This window comes from Excalfactoria chinensis, chromosome 20 (genome assembly GCF_039878825.1).
Source record: "Excalfactoria chinensis isolate bCotChi1 chromosome 20, bCotChi1.hap2, whole genome shotgun sequence".
Lineage (NCBI taxonomy): Eukaryota > Metazoa > Chordata > Aves > Galliformes > Phasianidae > Excalfactoria > Excalfactoria chinensis.
In genome coordinates, this window is record NC_092844.1 from 4441798 (window position 1) to 4465566 (window position 23769).

Below are 23769 nucleotides of genomic sequence, written 5' to 3' on the forward strand. Positions count from 1 at the left end.
ATGGCCCAGAGCGTCTATTATCAGCTCACTGCGGACAGCCGGCTCTGCCGGTGCAGCGTTGTAACATATTGGGTTATTTTAGCTGTTAATGATCCTTTTTCCCCCCTATGACGACACCAGTCATCACTCAGATTCTTTTTCCAACGGCTCTTAATAAAAAAAGGATCTTTATTAGGTCTATGACAAGGTATACGCACGCTATATACATCTTAACATCACGATGCAGGTGTTGGATGTTAATAGTGGTGTACGATACGGGAAAAGATCCCCTCTGGTTCCTTCCCGTCTCCCAGGGCTGCAAGGAAACCTTCCTGCCTCCTCCTCTGGGCTAAAGCAGCCAGGGACTTGAATGTCTTTGGCTCATAAATGGCCAAATCGGCAATCATCTTCCTATTGAGCTCCACCTGGGTCTAAACAGAAGGTGAATGGGTGGTTAAGCACCGTATTTAGGAACGGCAACAACACTGCAATGCCTTGATATTACCCAACTACTGACTTTCTCAACGTCTTTCCAGTCCCTACGAAGCAAAGAACAAATCTCTTACGTTCTAAACAGCAGACACTGTATGTTTGCTTCTTCTGATTCTTTTAACAGAGGGCCTTAGAAAAATATCCTTCGAGGAGAAGCAACCGTGTCTACCACAGTAAAAGACTGAGAGAAAGGATTAGGGGAGAACTTAGTGCTTTAAATACAATCACAAGCTTGTTTCAATGCTAGGAAGCAGAACAGTGTTCCCTTTGACAAAGGGAGCTTTTCCAACCATGCTCTGAGCTGATGTTGCCCATTCAGGCTCCCATTTGGACACCCCCCACCATTTCTCTTCAAGGACTGAGCAAGGGGCAGCTGCACGTTGAGTTTCTTGCTGTTGCAGCCAGCAGCTTTTTGACCTGTTTTGTCAAACTACGCCTACATTGCTCAAGCACCATCCTTACCTTAAACAGATTGCTTATGAAAGCCGAGTACTTCAAACCATGTTCAAGAGAAGCTGCTTCGATCCTGGTGATCCAGAGCTGAAAGTGTAAAAATTAACACGTTGGATGATAAAATATTATAGAAGTAAACGTTTTGTCACGTTGATCTAATAAATATTCACTATGACCTTCAGAATGGGAGCTTTTCCAGATCACAGAGGGGCTTGTTGCCTTAAATCCACAGCACTTTTCATGTTGGTAACATGTTTTGAAAGGCAATTTCCCCCAGAGAAAAGTGGCTATAGCAGTTCTGTGCTTTCCCTGTTTTACTGCTTACAGATAACAGTTTGCTATTTACCGCTCTTAGGAACCTTTTCTTCTGCTTTCTGGCCTTTGTTGACTTCACAAAAGCTCTCTGAACATTTCGTACAGCCAACTTATAGCAGCGGTTCTTCCTTCCACGAAAATGCTGAAATATAGACAAGATATTCTTATTAAAGCTATTAAATCCTTCAGTAATGCTAATAGATATGCTTGTATGCACTTCAAAACCCATCATAACAACAAGCTGAAAATATTCTTTCATCATTTTACAACTCAAAACCTTTCAGTCCAGCAGGAGGAAGAGAAAAGCTGACCTCACTTATCCTGTGGTTCCAGGTGGAGAGCAACAACCTCTAAATCTTTATCATTTATCCCCATTCCAGAGCTACCCTCTCAGTTTTGTCCACAAGGATTGGACAAGACCCTCTGCTAGCACAGTCATCCCTGCATCACGACAAGCCATTGCTGTATGGTCAGTGGAATAACCATCATCTGAAAGAACTCGCACTGCTGCTGCCATCACTTAATTGAACATCTCCCATCTCAGTTCTGCATCCAGCTATAGCTCTCACCAAGATACCAACCTGCCCTTGGAAAAGGCTCTTCCTAAGTCAAAGCATAGCAGTCAGGGCTTCAGTTCAAACCCCGCTGTGAAGCACTGCCTTTCAAATATCAAAGCACACTTAAACACTGGAGGGAAATCTGTTCCTTCACCCAAATAAAACCAAACCCCAACATCAGCCCTTGCAGGCTGCTCCTCCCGTGCTGCTCACCCCTCCGGCACAGAACCCCCCTGCTCCTCAAGCATGCTAAAGCAGCCCTAGGCCTCCAGCGTTATTCATACACCAGGGCCACGCAAAACACTGTCGTTTTCTTTATCAGCCGCCTCCAAGGATCCGGACATCCACGGGGACGAGCACCCGGGCCGGGCCGCACTCACCCGGGCATACTTGAGCACCTCCTGCACCCTCCAGAAGCGATCGGTCAGGCGGCTGCGCAGCCACAGCGGTACGCTCAGCAACACCATCTCCCCGCCGAGGGCACGGCAACGCCGCACCGCTCCGGCTTCCGGGGCGGGCACAAAGTGGGGACGGCCCCGGCTCTTCCGCTTGCTTTGGACTGCTCTGGGCTGCGTCTTGCTGGAGTAGGCGAGGTCGGACCGGAGTAGGCCGGGCTAGGCCGCACCGGAGCAAACTAGGCCTCACCGGACCGGGCTGGCCCGCACCGGATCAAACTAGGCCTCACCGGACCGGGCTGGCCCGCACCGGAGCAAACTAGGCCTCACCGGACCGGGCTAGGCCGCACTGGACCAAACTAGGCCTCGCCGGGTCGGGGCTAGGCCACACCGGACCAAACTAGGCCTCGCCGGACCGGGCTAGGCCGCACTGGACCAAACTAGGCCATAGCAGGCCCAGCTACGCTTGTAGCCCCTCAGGGAGAACAAGGCCATGGAGCTGTACAGTGGTTCCTTTTCACCATGCACACTTAATGATGGATTTTAGGGTTTCACCTTGACCTGCTCTTAGAGGAAAGATTGGGATTTCACTGGGTGTGTTTGTTGCATGGGCGTTAAAAAAGGAATGATTCAGTTTGTGCTGAAGTGAACTTAATAAATATGAATTAAATCGAGCAAACCCCGAAACTCTCTATGTTTAATTTAGTGTTTGCGTTTTTAGCATGTTCTTTTGACCCATCATTAGCACTGGAATCAGCCCAGCTGGAGCAAGGCTTCCCCCATGCTGGGTTTCAATTGCTGCCCAGCCTTGGTGAACTACCATAAAGAGGGCAAGTAATGTAGAACTCAGTGCTGGTGGTACGTCTTGCTGTGTTTTGGGCACGAGAGATGGTGAAAAGTGACAAACCACAAGGTGGGGCTGTTGGGATAAACCAAAGACAAGTTACTTAGCAGTAAGGGTCTGCCCTTAGAGAAGATAACTATTGACATTAACACGCCACTTTGAGCGCCTCAAAGCAATAACAGTCCTGTTAGAAACTTCTCCCTAAGTTACACCAAGCCGCCTTTTGCACTCTGTGGAACTCCAACACAAGACAGCAGAAGCGATTTGGGTTAGGATATGAGCTGCCTGGCACAGTGTTTGCTGTCTTTCCATGGCTTAAGCCTCAATTTGAATGTATTTCCTATAGGGCTTGGTGGTGGTGATTTGGTTTTTTGCTTAGTGCATGTCTTATCCTTTCTCCAGTCAGAGGGCTTAACTCAGACTTGAAAAATACTAGATATTTGAACCAGGAGCTGTTGGCAGCCATTCACTATGCTGCGACCGTTCAGGAGCCTCCATGCCGTTTGTCATATTTATTACATCCGATGCCATCTGTTCTCTTGCACAGATTCAGGGCTTTATTACCACCATGGCTGGCCTGTGCAATAACTGAATGCAGGATGTATGCCATAGTTATTTCCCCATGGACGTCTGGGTAGGTCTGTGCAGACATCTCACATCTTGCAGCTTGAGGGAAAGCTATTGGCTTCCGTTCTCCCCTAGGAGCCATTCAGCCTGAAGAGAGTGGTGAGGAAATGGGTAGAACAAGATGAAAATGGGCTTTTCATACAATGTGACTGTTTTAAAGGTCATTCCTCCCTATTTTTTTTTTTTTCCATCTCTTTCCCTCATGCATGAATTCATTAGTAGAAAAGAGATAGGCTCGTTTGTGGTCGTTGAAAAATGTTGATGATTGATACTGACTCACGGGTCCGAAAAGACACAGAACACATGCAGGCTCTGTTCTCAGCCTTACCACTGGCCTGCTAGCTGATAGAGCAAGCCGCTTCCCTTCTCCACGCCTCCGTTTCCACACATGTGAAAGGAAGGGTACTCATACAGCTCTTTGAATATCATGCCTGAAGTTGCCCTGGGCAAAGCCTGAATGCCTGTGTTAGGTGTTATTCTGAGCCTGTGGTAGCACTCTTGCTCCAGATCTTCTTCCTCTCCGCTTATGAAATATCTTAGCTGTGCCTTATGCTGTACATGCTAAGCAGGTTTGCATCCCTTGTGTTTTTCCAATCGGATTTAGAAAGCCTTTCGTGACACAGCTGGGAAATCATTGCAGGATGTGCTCGATGAGAAGTTTCTCTAGCAGTTACTTAGAAGGTTTTCACAGCTTGTTCCCTTTCTCCCAGGAAAGCGGCTGTCCAAACAGAGGCGCTCCTGGGGTTTGCAGCTGTGTTAAAATAGAAATCGATCTGTCAGCCAAAGTGTTCTGAAATCAATTTGATTTTCTTTTATTATTACACAGCACAGTTTGCAGTAACATTTCAGTGCCTGACATTCAAAACTGAAAAGGACTGTCTTCGGGTTTGGAAGACAGTATTCTATTTATTACATTTTTACTTACAATTCAGAGCCTGGGTAAGTTAGTTTCTAATCAGCTTAGATAAGGAACAAATCAGGCTGCAGGCTGATGGCGGAGTCTATTTTTAACGTTCCCCTCCTCACCTGGCACATCAGCTTTGATTTTTTTCTTCGCTGTCAGAGAACTCAATGGAAGGAATAAATAACAACAAACAAAACAGATGTCACCTTCAGCATTAGGGCTAAAGGAGATAAAATGACTCGAGAAGAATCTAGCTGAAGTCATTCCTGGTAAGGAATAGCACGGCTGCCCGGTTCTCTGTGTGGAGAGTGGGTCTCCAGATCCCAAGTGATGCTTAATCCTCCCCTGTTGCTGCCTGTAGGTAAAGGGCTTTTCCCTGCAGTCAGGAAACACCAAGAGTGGAACTCATCCAGTTGGAACATACCGGGGGAATGGACACTGTTCATCCCTTTGGGTGAGACAGGCATGTACAGAGCACTAGAAGCAAAGTGAGTTCCATTGCTATGTCTGGCCATCGGGTCCGTGGGAGATCTGAATGGCAATCCAGAGAAAACACACTTCAGAGAAGGAATGAGAAGAAGCACATGGCTGAGAATGCTCAGGAAGCAGAGTGTGTCCCTTCAGGAACAGATGGGACTAGCTCGCGTGCAGAAATGTGCCTGCTGTTGTTTGTTCCCTGCTGTATTTCAGAAATAAATGACTCTTGTGCCACTTCATATATAAACAGGATTATACTGGAGATAGCGGCTCCCTTTTTCATTCCTTCCTTTCCAAAACATCATAAGGAAGCTCAAACTTTGCATAATTAATAAACGTTTCAGCATCTTTTCCCTCAATTAGGCCTGAAATGACCCTTTGTATCTCAAAGCAGGATGGAGATGTGCAGCTGAAGATCCATCCAGGACATGAGGAACCAACTCTGTGCTCCATGGAAGTGAGCCACAGTCTGTGACCCTCAGACTGATTTCTCAATTTCATCTTGCCTCGCTGTTCTTCAGGGTGTGTCGGTGCTAAGGACAGAACAAGGTGTTCTTTGGCTGTGAGGGCTCTTAGTATGGATGCTGCACCTTACTTATGAGCTGCACTCAAGTGCAGACGAGTTAGGGGAATTTTACTGCTAGATATTCGGGAGGTGAAGCTCGTGAGACTTCTGAATGCTGGATAGGTTTAACAAGAAGAGCCATAGAAAAATAATGAAGTGGTAAGTGGATCAACTAATAATTGTAATAGCTAGGAGAACTGCATAACCAACGTGGATGGCGTCGAGTTGTTTTTAAAGCTTCTTATTTGTTTCATAAGGCTTCGTTCTTGCTGGTATTTGAAATCAATACCAATTTTCTCACACCGCTCTTCAACCCACTTGAGTCTTCAAGCCTACACTTCAACGCTGATTACATGTGGCAGGCTGCAAATGGTCTCAGGATGTCTCACTTTGTACAAACAGTATGTGACAGAGCCCAGGGAGGTACTGGGAGGACTGGGAGGCTTTCTTGAACGTGTCTTCCTTCAATTCATACATTGCGAGCACAGCTTGAGCCCTTTCCTAGTGGAGAATCTCTTTAAGAAGTAGCACCAAGTGGAAGATAGGACTCCTGGATTCCTTCCCTGCTGTGCTGAGCTCTGCCTTCTGGTAAGACTCTGCACCTCCTGGAAGAAAGTTTTCTCCCTCCTGCACAAGTGAATGCATCCAAAAGGTGATATATATGTAGAGGTAGCAATGATTTCTTAGAGAACATTGATCAAATTAGATAGGTAGAATAAGTGATCGTTACTCTGCCTTCAGTACAAGAGTACATCAGTGTGCTCTGCAGACAATAACAGCGGTGAGCACAGAGAACAGAAGGTTTCTGAGCTATATAGTGATTATTATCAACTACTCTGAGGCATTTTAATCTAGAGAGAAAATGAAGAAAATGAATCACGGGCAGAATAATAATTTCAGTTTGAAAGAGACCATCTTGCCCTGGGAATGTATGGTTTGAGCGTGGCTCCTGGGTGCTGTGTGCTAAATCACTTGTGAGGCAGATGTAAGTGATTGGCTGGCACAGAAAGCAGCTTCAGAAAGCCACACTGTAAACAGAGCAGTGCTGCGAGGCTCTGAGGAAGGCACTGCGTGCGTTGGAGCACTGGTGACAGCGGGGAGCAGGGAGAACTGAGACCACACACTGCTCCCATCTCTGCTTCCATCTCTGCCTGGTGTGGGCAAGGACTCCATCAAGGCAGACGGGAGGGCAGCTCTGCTTCGTTATCATCCCTGGATACTTTGTTTGGATGAGAGTTGAGAAGGAATATTTCCACGGGTACAGGATGAGGAGCATGGAAAGGTGATTTAAAGTCGACAACCTGTCTGGAGGTGCTCAGTGCTGGAGGAGGAGGATGAAGCCAGGTGCCCTCCTGAACCGAGCCACCTATCAAAGCTGAGAACAACCACTGGGGACCTCTTGGAATCGTACTCTGGGAAGAACAGGAATTCAGGGGTGCCATGGATTCAGAAGCAGAACTATAGCTGCTGCCAAGCTGCCTTAAAACTGAGATCGGGGCACTACCGGAAAACAACCTAAGGAACAATTTGTCCTGGGAAAGCAGGTGGCCAAAAGGCCATTCCTTCCTTGCTCCATTACGCTCTCTGGCTGTGTACTTGTCCATATGTGCAATAGCTAAGAAAAGCTTAGGCAGATCTGTGGCTGAAACAAAAGAAACCACTTAGAAAAAGGCTTGGGTTTGATCAGCAGCATTCTTGAAGCATGGCCGACCAGGAGACCGAGGACTTAGCATCACAAAGCCTCTTAGCCAAGTCTAAGATGCATCCCAGCCTCCCACCGTACGACATGGATGACCAGCTCCTTCCCAGGGAACCACGGAGCACCTGCGGCTGCTGGGCATGGGCTCTGCTGATAGCCACCATGAACCTCTTAGTCTTTTTCATCAACTTGCTCCTGATGCTTGTTATCTTCACCATCGTGTTGCTTCCCACCATTGTGGTGGTTTACTTTGGCTTCCAATGCCACTCCCGGGTAAGTAAGAATATGCTCCATTTGGAATGGAAGTTTGAATGGGGAAAACTAAAGGGCAAAAGAGATGTGGTAGTGTTCGCTACTTTCCATTTAAGTCGCCTTTCTACAGTGTTTGACATATTTGATCTTCCTATAGAAATAAGTCAGCATTAATAAAGCCTAGCAGAGTCTGTAATCCCTCTTATGCTTGTCTACAGATTCAGATGTTCCTGTACAGTTTCTCACTTGTAAGCAATGTGTTTGCTTGGTCAGGAAGGGCTCTGGCTGTGCCTGCTCCATGTGGTTGCTATCCTCTGAATTTCATTATTCCAAGAATACCTATGAATTTCCTCTTATGTTTCCATAAATATGTTTGGCATCTGTTGATTAAATGGATGCCGAGAAACAATTTCCCTGTTTTCCTCACCAGCAGGAGCTCTTAGAGCAGCTCAATCTGGTTTCTCTTGCAGGTTACCCAGAGTTAGGAGGGTTCTCTTCCTGCTTTGGGGAGGAAAAAACAAACCCTGCAATACTTCCTCCCAGGAGGGAGAATGGGCTCTGGAAATAGATGCTATTGGCCACCCCATTCCACAAAATCTGAACAGAGGGAAGACTTGGAGTCTTCTCAAAAGGACACATTTACCTGAGGAACATAAAAAAGGAGGAGGGTTTTTTTTCTCTTCTCTTCTTAATGAAGTCTGTGCATCCCATCTAGTCAGCCAGATCATTGGCACCTCTGAATGAGCAGATCCTGATGTGGGAGGTGAAGTTTCAGCACACAGACCCTTGGTCTTCGCAAAGAGACAATTGGGATCATTGACCTTGGAAGATCCCAGACTAACCCTTGTACACACAGGGCTCTGCTTGATGGCTCTGGGCTCTGAGGAGAGGCAAAAGGTTTTTTGAGTAGAGCAGAGTACATCAGTCCTGAAAGCAACTGTGCTGCTGTTAGCTGCAAGGAGTCTTTTAACTCAGACTCATCTTTTAATAGAGGTAGATGGGGAATGCTGCAGGATGGCTTGACAAGAGCAGCCCTTTGTCCTCAGGCTATTGCTGTTCTCTGCTTTCCTTGTAGCCAGAGGCTGATTTCTGCACTGCAGAGCCATTAGATGAATTTATTTATTTTTTTGAGTGCGATTGTGCTGCTTCTACTGCAGAAAGCACATAGAGAAAAGAAAGGAGGCTGGGGGAGGTGGGGGCTGCCCATGTCATTTCTTAGCACAGAACCAGTGAATGCCTTGGCCTGGTGCTGCTGCTGCCAGCAGGAAAGCAGGGCTGTAAGCCCCAGGACCAGCACTGTGCTGAGTGCCCTACAGCAGCATGGGGTGAGCAGGACCTCTCAGCTGAGAGGTGTTGAAGGGCTGAGAGATCCAGATGCATGGAAGATGGAGCACAAAATAGGCTTGGGAATCTGCAGCCCACCAATCTGCCTGCAAGATCCGACATTTCTGCTGCACTTTATTTACTTAGCTGTAATTGCCAGCATGTTGTGCCACCCACATCAGTGCAGCAGCAGGAGACCTTTTTATTTGGTTCCCAGATATCGAATGCTGAGCCGTGCTATTATGGATAACTTAATAAAGATGGTTTCCTGCTTCAGGATCAGTGTGGCACCACTCTCTTCTCACAGTGATGCCCGACTAATCAAAAGCTTGATTAAAGTGTTGTCAGTCATATCGCGTCTCTTGAGGACTGCAGAGGGAAGGACAGCTGTGTCTCATTGGGAAGGCACTGAAACCCAGGGCTGCTTTGCTCCCTGTCCCTATTTACCGGCTGCTCCGTGACAAACTCCCTCTGTTCCCACAGGTGCTGCACTCCACTGCCCGCTACTGCAGAACCATCCTGGATGACAACAGCTCCTCAGCCCTCATCATCCTGGGCTTCGTCATCATGTCACCCCTCATCGTGGTGGCCATGGCCACCTACTGCAGCCTGGCCAGGCGCCTCCGACTCCTCATGTGCTTCCAGCCGTGCAGCCGGGCCCTGTACAAGGGTGTGAAGTGGCGCTGGTATGAGGAGGGTGGTCTGTGTGGCTGTGCCAGGGGCTGCAGCCCCCATGTCAAGGCTTGGGTCTGAGCCAGAGGTCCCATCCCACCCTGTGCTCCCTTCTGCCTATCCTGACTCTCCCCGCTGCCTTCCAGCATCACCCTGAGGCCTCTGTGAAGCAGTGCTCATTGTGAGCACAAGTGTTTATGAGCCACTTCCTATAGCTTTGTCTATAACATAGTAGGTTGCTGCATACCACTGGGGAGAGATTGTCAGTGCAGCTCCTTGGTCTTAAAGTGCAGCAGAATAGGAACTCCTCCAGGACCTGCTGTGCTCATGGCAGCTCTATTCCCAGTTTTGACAGCGTGGTCACAGAGGTCTCCTTGGGTTTGGCTGCTGTAGATATACTCACTGTTCTTTGGGTCTGTCCCCTCCAGCTGCTGATCTGAAGCGTGCTTGTCTGGTGATAGCTGATGGGTATTAACCTGCAAATCACTCCTTGTCCTTTGCTGTGGTTTTGTTCAGCTCCGTTATGAGGCTCCTGGTAGGACAAGCTGGAGATCTCCAGCAGCCTCAGGGTCACTGCAGGCTCTTCCAGGGCTGGGTAAGAGATCTCAGAGACACTGCCTTGTTCTGAGACACCTGGATGTAGCATGAGTGCTTCACAATGTGAAGAGTGGATGTGAGAAGGTATGGCGGTTGAGTGTAAGGCTGTGTGATGCTCCAGGCGGTCCCACTGGAGCAGGGTTGGACCAGATGATCTCCAGAGGTCATCCCCAGCTGTGCTGTGATGCTCTCCTTTAAGCCCTGATGGGTTCAGGCACTGTATCAGTGGGGCTGTGTGTGGCTGACCGCTGTGAGCCCCATGCTTCCCCCGCTGCTCTTCCTGTCTGCCAACTATTGCCATTGCAAGTGCTGTGTGTGAATAAAGATCATGCCAAATCTCCACTGGGGGAGTTTCTGTTCTGTCTTGTAGTACGGGCTGCACCAGAACCAGCTGGCTGCGGCCCATTGCAAACTCTTGTTCTATCCTCAAATAATCAGTGGTAGCTACAGATAAAAGTGAATTGGATTGTAGCACAGGCTGGTACTCAGCCCAGCCACCAAACAGATGGGGACAGAGAAAGCTGGAGGTGAATCAGAGCTGGAGCTTTGAGCAGTTAGAGCCATTGGTTGGGGCTTTGGCCATTGTGTTGTTTTGTGATGGTAAGAGGTTGAACTCTGGACTCCAGCAGAGCTCTGTGCTGTTGGCCAGCAGTGTAATATATCAGCTTTGCTGGCTCCATCTGAATGTACAACTGAGCTGCTCTTGTCACCATTTAGCCCATTCTGGCAGCTGCAGCAAACCAGTCTCAGCTAAACCACCTCCACAGTTCTTCAGGTGAAACTGGTCTGATACGTCCCATTCACAGTTCAAATTACTGCTTAATGCTTCTGTGCATTGAGTGAACAAGTCTGTTCCAGAGGCTGAATGTTTGGAGGAACACAGATTTTGCATTTTAAGGCTTTTTCCATTGCTATAGCACTTTGCAAGGTGGGAACACAGAGTAAGCTGTCTTGCTCTTTTCCTGGCCTGACTTCCCAAGGTGCAGAACCTGACCAATAACTCTGCTGGAAGACCCCTCCTTACACAGCTCCATATGGTTCATAAGGCATCTTGCAGAGTATTATGCAGTGTATATGCATCAAAGAGCTTCCTAGACTGTGAATGAAGGAACACCTACATTCTGCTGTCAGCTGGAGCCACTTCTCTACATCACAGCAGGTCTCAGTGTAAGCTCTACCTCAGGGGTGCCCTGGTACAGCAAAGCAATACTACAATACAGCAGTGAGACCACAGCCCTGAGCTCTCTGTGCTTAGAACAGAGGCACCCTTGATGTCCTCCGCCTTGGGACAGCTGTGCCAGCTGGGGACTGCGCCTACAGATGCTGCAGGAGGCTGCTGTGTGTGTGTGCTCCTCAAACCCTCACATAGGCTTTGTTCCGGAGCTCAGCACAGCTGAACCTGGCATCCTTCTGAAAAGGAAGGCAGTTTTTTATTTATTTATTTATTTTTAATCAAGCCTCTATTCTGATAAGAGGCTACAAGGGTTTTTGAGCCAAGAGCATTCATTTTTGCAGCGTGAATTTCCAAGATATATAACAAAAAATAACTCAGAAAGAGCTGAAGGTGCCAACAGTCAGTGCCAAGCGGGCAACTTACCTTGAGCTGGATATATCCCCGTCATGAATCACTGGTGACAGCTGCTTTGTGCCAGATTTATGGCAGGTAGCTACGAGCACAGTCTAACTGTGAGTCCTCATCCTGTGAAGGTGAAGAGAAAGATAAGAGAGAAAAATAAGAGAAAACATTAATAACCCGACTTGTGTAGAAACAGTATTTCAGAGATGCTGCTGTGCATCACCTGGCCCAACTCAGCTCCTTGCTGCCTTCCTGGAAGAGCTTTTATCTTACCCTGCAGGTAAGACTGTAGCTCAGCAATGCTGAGGTTTCTGGAATGCTCTGTTTAGGGGGAATCTGGGCTGCTTTGGCTTGGATTCCCCACTCCCGAGTTTGTTTGGAAGTGAGAATGTAGTCCTGCTGCTGCTGCAATGGGTGCTTCGTTTCTAGGGGGGTGTTTGTGGAGTGCAACGTGGAAAGCAGGAAAACGGCAAAACCACAGTTTGATTGCTAACAGAAGGGACAGCAAAATAAAATCCAGAGGAATGGAGCCATCGCAGCAAACGGGCTCATTCTTCACCAATGTAACAACACACCAGGGGTGCTTGCTGGCTGCTGACCACGTTCCATAGCAAATAACTGGTGGGATCCATACTGACAGATGGATGAATCAGGGGGAGATGAGGGAAGCTCTCATTTGTGGAAGTTTCCCCCTGTGAGGAAGTGCTGCTCCAGTCCATACAGCCCCACTGTGCTCTGTGGATCATCTCACCCCTCTGCTCTGTGTCCTGAGCCATCCTGCTGTGCGTGAGCGCTTATAGAAGCCTCATGTGCAAATTCCATGTGGATTTAATATGACAGAAGTGAATGCTAACAGCTTCCACAAGTGGCAGGAGGAAGAGCTGCTCCTGCCATGCAGGTCCTTGATTCCCATTCTTTGATTTATTCAGAGCTTAAGAGCCAGGGATGAATAAGCTCAAAGGCCCCCTGTAATAAAGAACAAATCCCAGTCACAAAAGGCATAGCTCTGGTCACTGAGAACCAGATCCAATGGGAATTGCTGCCCCTGGTAGAGCTGCAGTGCATTGCCAAGAGTTCAGGGCATCGTTCTCAGTGTCATCTCTGCTCTGTGTGCCTCATTCTCCCCATCTCCCGAGTAACTGTAGGCTAACTTGGCAGGGATCTGCATGGTAATACAATTCCACTGACATTTATGCTGGACAGCTTCTCTTGCTCCCTCTATTTGTGTTGCTGACTGTTTAATGGTAACTTGAGAGTCTTCAGGGAAATGTCCATTGTCCTCCTGCAACACTCTCTTCTGTCTTGGAGCTAAATGGTCACCGGCAATGATTTCCAGCTTGGGAAAACTCTGAATGAATGGAAACAATTAAGGAGTAACTAAGCAGTTCACGCCTGCCAAGGGTTTGCACCCAGCAAGCTGATTCTACAGCACGGGTCATGCTGCATCCTCATCCTGAGGACAGCCTTTGGGCCCTGATGGGAGCTGCTGTGCAGGTAAGGAAGCAAGCAGTGGTGTAACCCAGCTGTCCCAGCACCAGTGTGCCCTGCAAACTAGTCCCTTACGTGGCAGTGAGCAGCGGGAGGCAGCTGGAAAGCTGTGTGTGTTTAAATGCGCCTCTGGGCACTCAGAGCTGCTAAAACACAGCAGAGCTCTGAGGCCATCTGTCAGGCACGTGTTGCTGAAGGGCTCTTTGTGGAAGAGCCACAGAAGAATAGGAAAATAAATAAATTACGTAGCCCTCAGAATCAATAGTAGCACAGAATGGCTGGAAGGGTGAGCCGTGGCAGATGCTGCAAACTACTTCACAGTCCTCTTTGAGAACTAGAGACTGCCATCCAGATAAACCTCTCAGTCACTCCGAGGTCTGCAGGGGGAAAAAGCACCAGTTGAAAGAGAAGCAGAAAACAGCACCGTTTCAGGGCCAGGGAGCAAGATTTCACACTACAGCTGGCAGTCCTGATAAAGAAGGGTACCTGGGCATCACCAACATGAGTGTTTCTGAGAAGCAAAGTTTGCTCTGGGGAATTAGTGCCAGCAATTATTGCCCCAAGGAACTCAGTGTTGCTGTTTTCCTGCTTGAGGAATAAAAGCCAAGCTCCCCAAATGCATGGAGACAAGGGGTTATGCACAGACCATGACAAGCCCAGAGCACTCAGCACACCTGGTGGAGGTCAGCAGTTGTGTTTTCTACTCCCCCCTACTCCTCCTGCTCACCTGGAAGCACAGATCTGCTCCAGCTCATCCTCATCACTAGGGTTAATATCCCAACAATGTGTTAAAATTACCCTTTTGTCATCACATTTTTATCTGCGTGCCACCAAGCAGGCGGCTACGTATGTTAGAGCCTCTGGGGAGTGTTGCAATCCCACCGACATGTTAGTGACTGCTCTGCCCATCTGCACGGGCTGGCAGCTGCAGGGTTTGTCGGTGCCAGTTGATACCCAGATAACAGCGTGTCTGTCTCCAGTGGCTGTAAAGGCGTGAGAACCTGCCCTGGGAGGATGCTGATGGATAAAACACAGTGAAAACTGCAAGGAGATGGGGCTGGCAAAGCTGGGGGCTGAAGGAGAGGGTGGAAAGGGAGACCTGTGTCTGCAGAATGAAGCATGAGAATACAATTGGCCACAGTGTGTGTCCCTGTGCTTGGGGAGGGATGCTAAGCAAAGCACTGGGGAGCACCGCTGGGTCACATCAGAGAGCCCTATGTGCTTTGCCCCCTGGGATGGAGCAGGCAGGATGTGTAGGGCTGGACTTGCTTTTCAATAGCTTGCACGAAACACAAGGAGAGATAAGAAGCAAAGCAAAGAAAAAAACAAACCCAAAACAGGTAGAGCTGTCTGGTTCATTGCTCTGCTTTCAGCAGCCGCCAGTTTCGATTGTGCCTGCACTCATTGTCTCCCAGGCACACAGTTGAGAGCTGAGGAAACCAAGCCCTAACCCCTAACCAGATGAGCAGGGGTAAAAATAGCAGTCAGGGGAGCAGACTTCCTTCCAGACATAAACCTCTTGCTGCCGAAGGCCACAAATCTGTGTTGAATTCCGGCTGTTCACGCACCCAGGCTGCTTCGGCACCGGTTGGGATGTAGGGTTGGGGTCTGCCTGCATTATGGGGGCAGCTGCAGAGCTTCTTCTGATGGCTGATCCACCTGCTGCTCTGACTTTCTGCTACCTCGCATCTTTTACTTTGTTCAGCTTTAATGGCCTTTCGGTTTCTATTTTCGCTGTGGTTACCTTGGCCCCACGCTGGCTTCCAGCCCTTTCATGCAGAAATCTCTTTTCAACCCTCTGGATCCATTTTTGTGGCTTTCCTGGCTCACCCCCAAAGCTCCGTCTGCTGCCACTGAGAAGTAAACAATCCTTCCACTCGCAGCACCTTATCTCCTGTGCGAGTGTCCTTATCTCTTGCATGGAGCCTCGCATTTCTACATTTGCTTTCTGGTCTCGGCTGGGCTACAGATGCTTAGAGGCCTGAAAATTCATAGGAACATGGAGAGCTGCTGGTCACAGCCTGCAGAGGTTTTTCAGTACAGGTTACAGGGAAGCAGTCCATCCAGCTTGCTGCTTTGCTTCCTACCAAAGCTAAGTGCTTTATGATGTGGAATAGGTTTGATTCCAGTTAGGATCAGAGCTGTAACACAGTGGGGATAAGTTAACAGTTTGCTGGGTTCTCCAACGCACATTATCACCCACAGCTTTGCTCTCCGTGTTCCGTGCACCATCTCCATCCCTGAGAAGCTCGCACAGGGAAGAGAGAGGAGACAGCTGCCCTGCAGGGATGCTCTGAGTGCCTTCCATGGGGCAAGCAGCAGAGCAGCAATGCCCCTGGCAGGTGCCTGGAGGCAGCATGGATGCAGAAGGAGCACAGCAACAGCACCAGGAGCCACAGTTGGCTCTGCCTGGGGTGATGGCTCCTGCCCCTCGTTCAGCCCTGATCCCATTTTTCAATGGGCAGCTTTGACTGTCCTCATTTTTCAAGCCTTAGGGCTGGAAAATGGCTGTGGAGATGGTGAGTATTGCCTCACTGCTTTTTCAGCTCAGTGCTGCAGCTGAGACAGAGAGCAACAGCTGGAATGGCAAAGTTTTGTGTTGTCAGTAGCAACCAGGATTAGAGTTACGAGTGCTTGTAGAGTGGCAGATTTCCACAAGGATAACCTGTTTGAAAACCCTGCAGTGGGCTTCAGCTCCTCCCCAGCCTGAGCAACACATCTTTGATTCCTCTTTCCTCTCAAGCAAGATGAGCACTTTAAAGTTCCCCATGCCCTGCATTCCATGCCCCAACCACGCAATTGTGGGAGACATCCAGCACATGCAGATCAGAGCTTTGGGTCACTTGCTGTTAAAATGTATGGCATGCGAGACCTAACTGTAGAGCTAAAGGGTGTGCCCAGAGCTGGGTAATGCTACCAAGGTGGAAACTCTAAACTAGAAAGATCCAACAGTGTAAATACATCACTGGCAGAGCTAAGCTGAGTTTGCAGAGGGTTGCATGGCCAAGAAAGGCGGCTGGACTTGCATGTAGCTCTGGGTGCTGCTCCTTTGCTTGTGCTGCACTGTGGGGTGTCGGGGGGTTGCAGAGCATTTCCCAGCAGTTCTTCAGGGGTTAAGGAGAGTTGCTATTAGGCACTGGAAACAGTATGGGGTGGAAGGGAGGTAGAACTGCCAACTGCCATGACTAATGCTGTGACATCAAGGTTGATGGAACACAGCTTCTTAATGCCACCCATACCTACAAGAGTAATTAATTAGTGCAGGCAAACACATGCAATCAACAGGTCTGAAAACAATTCATTTGTCTCCCCATTGTGAGGAAGGCAGTGACGGAGCATTGCAGATGGCTACCAAATTGCCTCCGACCGAGTTTGTTTTCACGTTTTCTGGGTCTGTTTCCAGCTGCAAGTGCTGGAAATAATTCCCCTGACCTAGATCCCAAAATATCCCGTTCAGCAGTGGGGAGCTGCCCATGCCGATGTGCCAGATGTTTGGAGGGGTTATGCAGTGTGCTGCACGGACAGCTTGCTAGGAAAGCTCAAACTGTACCTTCATATGCCGGGGTTCTGGCCCCACTCCCATCTCTGCTGGGATGCACAATGTTGGCTTCAGGACATTTGGCAATCAGCTTGGATGAATGTGGATGAAGTCGGGTCTGGAGTGAATAACTGCTGAAGAAGGCTTGTTTTCGTAACTCGTGTGGGGAACTGCATGCCATCCCTTTTGCCCCTGCTATGTCCTACCAGGAATGCTGACCCAAGGCTACGCAGCAGGGCTGGGATGCCAGTGGCCACGCTCTCCCTTGCACAATCTCATGCTCATACCAACGTGAGCCGTGTGTCTTCCTGCAGACAAGATGCTCCTCTGGGTTCCAGCTTGAGAGCAGCCTTCTCAGAACGGCTGCAGGGAGGCATCCAGCCTGGCTTTGTACACAGAGGAGCTGCTGCTGGGAGCCTGTGCCTCCAAGGAAGGGTGGATAGTAGACAGGACATCCCAGCTCAATAGCACCAATGGTCTGCAGGGAAAGCATTTGCTCTTTCATCCATGGGTCAGACATTACGGCACCCGGCTGTAGAACAACAGCCTCTTATCCCCAAAATAGACGGGAATTGTTCTGCTTGATTTGCATGCATCAAGTCACCTCTTTCTTTATGGGCTGCTGGAATTACAACTATTTCCCCAGCCTGACGTGGGAGGAGTTCAAGGCTGGCAGGGCTCATGATGGGAGGATGGCTGTCAGCAGTAGAGCTTCCAGCTGAGCCCCCCTGTGTCCCTCAGGCATGTTTCCTGGACAGGCTTTATCCTGGATAGTCTTGTTTATGAAACAGGATTTCCAACCTAGCCCCCATGTCCTACCTCTTCTTTCCATTGTAAATAACAACCTGCTGATGGATGGAACTCCTTTTTCCCCTTCCCTTCTCATCGCTCCAAACTTGTTCTCCCCATTCAGTCTCGCCATTGACAAGCTCAAGCTGAATAACACGACTTCTATACACACTGCTGCTGCATGGCATCAGATCCAACCATGTGTTGGGTGAAGAAGCTCCCAGTGTTGCTGGAGGAGCCCTGCAGACTGGGCAGGAGCTGTTCCCTCTCCTCCCACTCGCTCCCCAGCTGCTTTGCTGGGCTTACACAAAAAGGATGATTGTTTTGTCCTTGGAGCCTTGCTCCTGCTCAGATGGCTTTGTCCCCCTACTGAGAAGGGCTGAAAAGCAGCAGATGAGCAGTAATGAGCCCTCTGCAATGCTTCTTGTACAGGCAGCCTTGTTCCAAGCCCTGGAGCCGAAGTTCAGCTGAATGGAGAAACGCCCTCCACAGTGCAGGACTCTGCAAGTCCCTGTGCTAGATGGGTCTGGTTGTGCCCCTCTATGTGCCAAACCCATTGAATCAAAGCACACCGGTTTTGGGGTAACACGTACACGCAAACCAAACTTCTTGTGTCTCAAAGTCTACTGGCATAATCTGAATAGTACCTTTGTTTACTGCCCCCACCAGAAGACTACTGGCAGAGCTTGGGATAGAGAGGGTCTGACTGCCACCTGGCATGGGGTCTGATGGGAAATTGGCCTTGATATCCTCTGAATTCCAGGCTGGGATCAGGGAGTGCAGCTTGGCCAGCACTCCTGCAGCTGTGCGTGAGGCAGGGGCCAGGCTGTCCCTCCTGGTAGGAACTCACAACCACGAACCGCTTCCCCTTCCTGTTGTGACTGGATGCAGCTTGATGGGTGTTTGGAGGCCCGTTCATCAATGTCTTGGACAGCTTCCCCCATCTGTCAAACCAGGAGCCCCAGCCCAGGATGATGGCCAAGCGTGCATCTTACAGTGTACAGACTGCTCTCCATGCTGTATATCTCTCTTGTACGTGTATGCAGATTGCTCCAGGTCATCTCCTTTCCCCTGGGCCGACAGGCCAAGAGGCTATAATTATTGAGAGAGGCCAAGACCTGGCTGCTCTGTAAGTCGTGGCTTATTGTGTAGTTGGGAATTCCTCAGGAAACAGAGTTCTAAGGAGGTCCTCTTAAAGTTGGCTTTTTCCACATTGTCTGGGCTTTCCTAACAGGATAGAGACAGGAGATAAGAGTCGAGCAATAAGGAAAGCGATCCACTCCAAAGAATAGCCTTTGGATTCAAAACAGACAGCTGCATCCATACCTCATCTGTATTGCTTAAAGGTGGCTCCAAGTTTCAGAGCTTCTCTGGCTCCAGGAATGCAAAATGAGACCCCAGTCTGGGTCCAGCTGGGGAAACTGCAATAAAAAATGTATGAGGAAACGAGGCAGGAATCTGAAGTGTTGGAGGATCTCTGCTGGGGACCCCCGGATGGCTCCACATGAAAAGTGGAGTCTGTGCAACCAGGCACGAGCGCTGTGTGCTGTTCCATCGATCTGGCCGTGATCTCATACAACCTCATGGTTCGAAGCCAGAGATGGAGAACGTGGCTCCTGTACAGACTCAGACTCCAGTGGTCAGTTGTTGCACATCCACATCTTCATCTCATTATACTGATGTTGTGGCTTTAAAACACAGGACTGGAGCAGTGAAGCAGTGAGCTCTCTGCTGCCACCTCCTCCTTGGCACATGTTGACAGCCCTGGCAGCTCTAGCATGGAGAGAGGATGAGGATGGACTAGATGAAGAATAGCCACAATAACTCAGCAGCCATTTGCTCAGCCAGCTGCATGCAGCAGTGGAGCCTCTTCTGTAACTGAGAGAGACAGTGCCAGAGGTGCTGCCTATCCAGAGAAATCCAGAAGCCACTTAATGAGCAATGAGCCACTTCAGCTTCTGTTTTTTGTGGGTTTTTTTTTTTTGCTGTTTTTCTTATTTTACCCCTTCAATGCCATGGGTCTGTGAGGCAGCTGCTCCCAGCTGTGAGCTGTCGGACAGATGATGAGTAGAACTTCTCCTAAAAAGGAGAAGGTGAAATGGCTTGGTCAGAGGTGCCCTAAATTCAGATGGTGAGCAGGCTGGCACACTCAGGTCAGGCCCAAAAGCTTCAGCTCTACACTACGCTGCTGGCAGCCAGCCCTCCTGCTTATTTTCCACCTCTGTATCAGGTTGCTCTTTGACCCTCTCCTGGAACTCTGCAAATGAGCTCACTTGTTCCTACGCATATAAAGCACTGCAGATCTCAGAGGCGAGGCAAAAGCAAGGAGCTGGTTGAACTCCGTGTTGTTTTGTGAGCTCGTAAACAAAACTGGCCCAGCTGCAGCTCTGAGAGCCAGGCTGCTACAAAGGATTGGGTCCCACAGCACAGCTGCAAGGAGAAGGGTGCAGAGGAGCCATCTCCCATCACTTCTGTGCCCTACATGGGCTCCTCATGGACGTGGAGATCTTCACCCCCAAAGCACCTGTGTGGGTTCTTTGCTGCTGGTGGGTGCTCAGTTACTGGTTGGGGTCAGCTCCCCCACTTACCATGGAAGCTGCTGTCAGCCAACTGTCCTCACAAGCAAGATGTCATTCATCGGGTTGTTCACATGTCCCAGTGTTGTCAGCCACTGTTATCTCATCGGAAAGTGACCAAAGTTGCCTTTTACAAGTGAAAAGGCCCAGAATTGATGTCTCTGCTTCTGAAATGCTGTGTGTGACTTAAACCAATGCATCCCTCCCCAGTCACTGGGTGACATGCTTCCTGAGAGGCAGTGCAAGGAGCCAGCAGGATTCTATGTCTGCCCGGAGTATTGCAGAAAGGAATTCCAGATGGAAATGCCCTTAGGAAAGTTGGAAGGGATGGGATGCATTGGGATCTGTACCAACAGAGGCACCCTGAGCTCGGCCATGGCTTTGGCCACTGCTCAGCACAGCACTCCTTCCCCTCTCCATTTGGCCTAACTTCTCCTCCTTCTCAGGGTAAACAAATGACGGCATCAATTAGTGCCTCTTTTTGTTCTGGTTTTTAGTTCACTGTGATGACCCACAGGTTCAGTGCAGTCACTTTGGTGTCTGGGATCCAGCTGAGGGCTGGCACTTTGTGACAAGCTGACTCCTTCCAAACCATCCAAGCATGCCTTGTCCGGGCTACACACAGCCCGAGGAGCACATTGCATGGCATGCAGGAGTCAGAGGGGTTCGGATCCCTGGCATGAGCAGAAAATTGCTCAGAGAACATTGTCCCTCTCTGCATTAGCCATGTGATGTGCCTGTGTCTACCTGCGTGCTCGTTCCACAAATTCCTTCATTCCACATAAGCAGCTGAAACAGAAAACTAGGACACTGTGTCCTGGTGTGACACGGTGCTGGAGGGAAACAGCAGCAGGGCCCACATGGTGTTTCCTTCCTTCTGGGTGCTGCCTGGCTCTGAAGAGGGTCAACAGCCACTCCTGTGGTGCTTGTGATGGGAGAAGGCTTTTCCAATGGCTCCAATGTGAGCAGCTGTGTTCCCTTAGCATAAAACCCTTCTGCAACTTTCTCCCATCTCCAAAGTTTTGGTGTAATGCTGCTGCATGTGGTTGAAAATGTGCCGCACTTCATCCCAAAAGTGACTGCAGTTCTGTGCTGGGTGACTTCAGGATGCTTTGGGATGAAGCATCAGCCAGATCTTGTCTTGCTGTAGAGTTGCTGGGGGTCATTGGGCAACTTCTGAGGATAAATACAGCTGGGGAGTGCCAGGAGTGAACTATTTTTGTAGTTTGTCTCCGAAGTCATAACAGAAATAAGAGCTGACTTGAACCTGCAGATGGTACGACACAGTGTTAACTGAGACCTGCCAGCATGGGGACTGATCCTGCTGCATGACACTGCTGGGGTCGGCACATTTCCCCATTCACACCCTGCACAAACACAGCCCGGAGCTGCTGAGACCTCCACTGTGACACAGCCTGAGCTCCCACTGCCCAGCCTGGCTGCTGCCCACCTGAGGCTCCAGGGAAGCTCCTGCCCCATCCTTCTCCCATCGCTTACAGGGTTGCTTTGCTTCCTTTCCAAATGGGGAATTTCCAAATCCCCATATATAGATAGCTCCCTCCAAACAAAAGCTTTTATGTAGAGCTGAAGAAAGGCTGTGTTCCAAACCGCCTGTTTGTTCCAGCTGTGATTTGCCTCAAGAGGATATTGCATCTATCCCGGCAGCTGCAGCCACCACCAAACTCCCTGCGGGCAGAGCTCTGCCATACACTGTGTGTGCAAATCAGGCCTTGTGATTTGGGATTGACCCGTGGAACAAGGAAGAGCGGACAATCAACATACAGGGATTGGTTGTTGGTGGTGCTTTTCTTCTTTATTTTTTTTATGAGCTTTAACTGCTCCTGAGCTGGATTATCACTTGGCCATGGTAGGAAGGTGACCACCCTCGGTAAGTTCTGGTTGCGTTATGGCAGATGGAGGCCATAAGCTGAGCCCTGCAGCCCCATTCTGGCCACAGTTATGTGGGAACAAAGCAGGGTGATGCTGTTGGCTCCAGAACACAAGGAAGCACCAGCCTTACTGGAAACAGGACCTGTCCTTTACAGTTATGTTTAAAAATAAAGTTAAATGGTGTGAGATCTAATCATTTTCCAGGCTGCTTTTTCCTGCTTCCTCCTACCCTAGCAGGACTTCTAAGGAAATTATCTCTCCAGGCTGCATGGTGTGAGACTGAATGGCATTGACACCAAAAAAACTGACAAACAAAAGAGGAAATTATGAGCAACTCTTCTATGGGAAGTGTTCTTGGGAAGTGAGTAATGCAAGGAAATCATCTCCAACGTTCCCACCAGCTCCATTCCAGGGGGGATCTGAGTGCTCATCCATGAGCATCAGCAATCAAGCTGAATGTGGATCAGTGTAATGGATCTATGTAGATCTGAGAATTAGAGACAGGTCACATGGTGGAGGATGAGAGGAGGGGTATCAAATTCTTCTGTGTCCCCGGGATGAAGCTTATTCTAGCCCGCATGAATCAGTGGGTGAGGCTGAGTCATCCCCCTAAGTTCATGACACATGGGTATGGGATATCATACAACCTGATACTACAACACTCCTTCATGGTGCAGCTGGGTACCAAACCCAGCCTGTCTGCCTGAGGTGGGGCTGGGAGGAGAAGCACAAACAAGTGCCCATGACGTTTAACTAGCTGGCTGGCTCCGGGGCTTCCCAGTTGGATCTGATTTCTTGGGCCTGTCCTGACTTTCCATTTGCTTGATGAGTTTGGATACGTGCTTTTTTTTCCAGCCTGCACAGCTCCTTGGCTCATAATTCCTTTATAGTTCCCAGGAGAGACAAAATCAAATTGGGGGAAATATGGCTCACCAGCTTCAGAAATCCCACCAGCTTCTCAACTTTCCTCCTCTGTTACTTCTCATCCTGCCTGGTTGTCACTCCCCCTGTCAGAGGAGATGACACTGAAGAGTCTCTTCATAACTGAGTGTCATTTTCCAGCTTTTCTCTGCTTGTAATGTCTTGGACCTGTCCAGAAGCAACATATGCAACATGTTTTTTCCACTGATGGCTGTATGGCTTAGCTGAATGTTGTATTTTGCTTTATTTCCTTGAAAACCACTATCCCCTGTAGGGTGGTAATCAAGAGAGGAGCAGCTCAGGGCTCCATACAGCAATAACCCCCCAAGGGCTGCAGCTGAGATGAGGATGTCACGTTAAACCACAAACTCCCTGCTCCCAAACAGGTATAAATAGGATGAACTGAAAGCGGGGATAAAAAGGAAGGGGAATATTCTCACCTCCACCTGCTGAGCAGGAGCCAAAGGCAGAGATATGGGTGGCAGGGCAGAAGAGAGGAGGGAAGTGGGGTTTGTTGATTGGCAAGAAACTTCTCCATCTAGGGGGAACGCAGAGAGACTGTGCACCCAAAAGGGGAAAACCTGGTGAAGCCCTCAGCCAAGCTCTTCAGCCCCTCCATCCAGCAAGTCATTTGTCATGTGCTTATCTTTAGCCCCCTTTGACTCACAGGCTAAAGCTGAGACCGGAGGGAGGTGGGCAGGGGGCTGTGCAGGAGCATGGGGCAGGGCTGGGGCTGTGCAGGCAGCGCTAGGACCTGAGGAGTGCTCAGCAGCCTCCTCCCAAAGGATTAGCCAATATTCCCAGGGCAGGGCAAGCTCCCCGGCCCTTCTACTTTTTCTT

General features: G+C 49.3%; 2 protein-coding genes across 2 annotated transcripts; one reads left to right on the plus strand and one right to left on the minus strand.

Annotated features, from left to right (window-relative positions):
• Positions 1–148: 148 nt before the first annotated feature.
• On the minus strand, positions 149–2328 carry MRPL20 (mitochondrial ribosomal protein L20). Its single transcript, XM_072354270.1, has 4 exons — positions 2177–2328; positions 1271–1381; positions 934–1011; positions 149–410 (listed from the first exon to the last, which is right to left on the minus strand). Exons 1-4 carry the CDS (start codon positions 2261–2263, stop codon positions 237–239), a joined length of 450 nt encoding a protein of 149 aa, XP_072210371.1. The 5' UTR covers positions 2264–2328; the 3' UTR covers positions 149–236.
• A 4260-nt stretch (positions 2329–6588) lies between these two features.
• TMEM278 (transmembrane protein 278) lies at positions 6589–10493 on the plus strand. Its single transcript, XM_072354323.1, has 2 exons — positions 6589–7580; positions 9366–10493. Exons 1-2 carry the CDS (start codon positions 7311–7313, stop codon positions 9633–9635), a joined length of 540 nt encoding a protein of 179 aa, XP_072210424.1. The 5' UTR covers positions 6589–7310; the 3' UTR covers positions 9636–10493.
• Positions 10494–23769: the final 13276 nt, after the last annotated feature.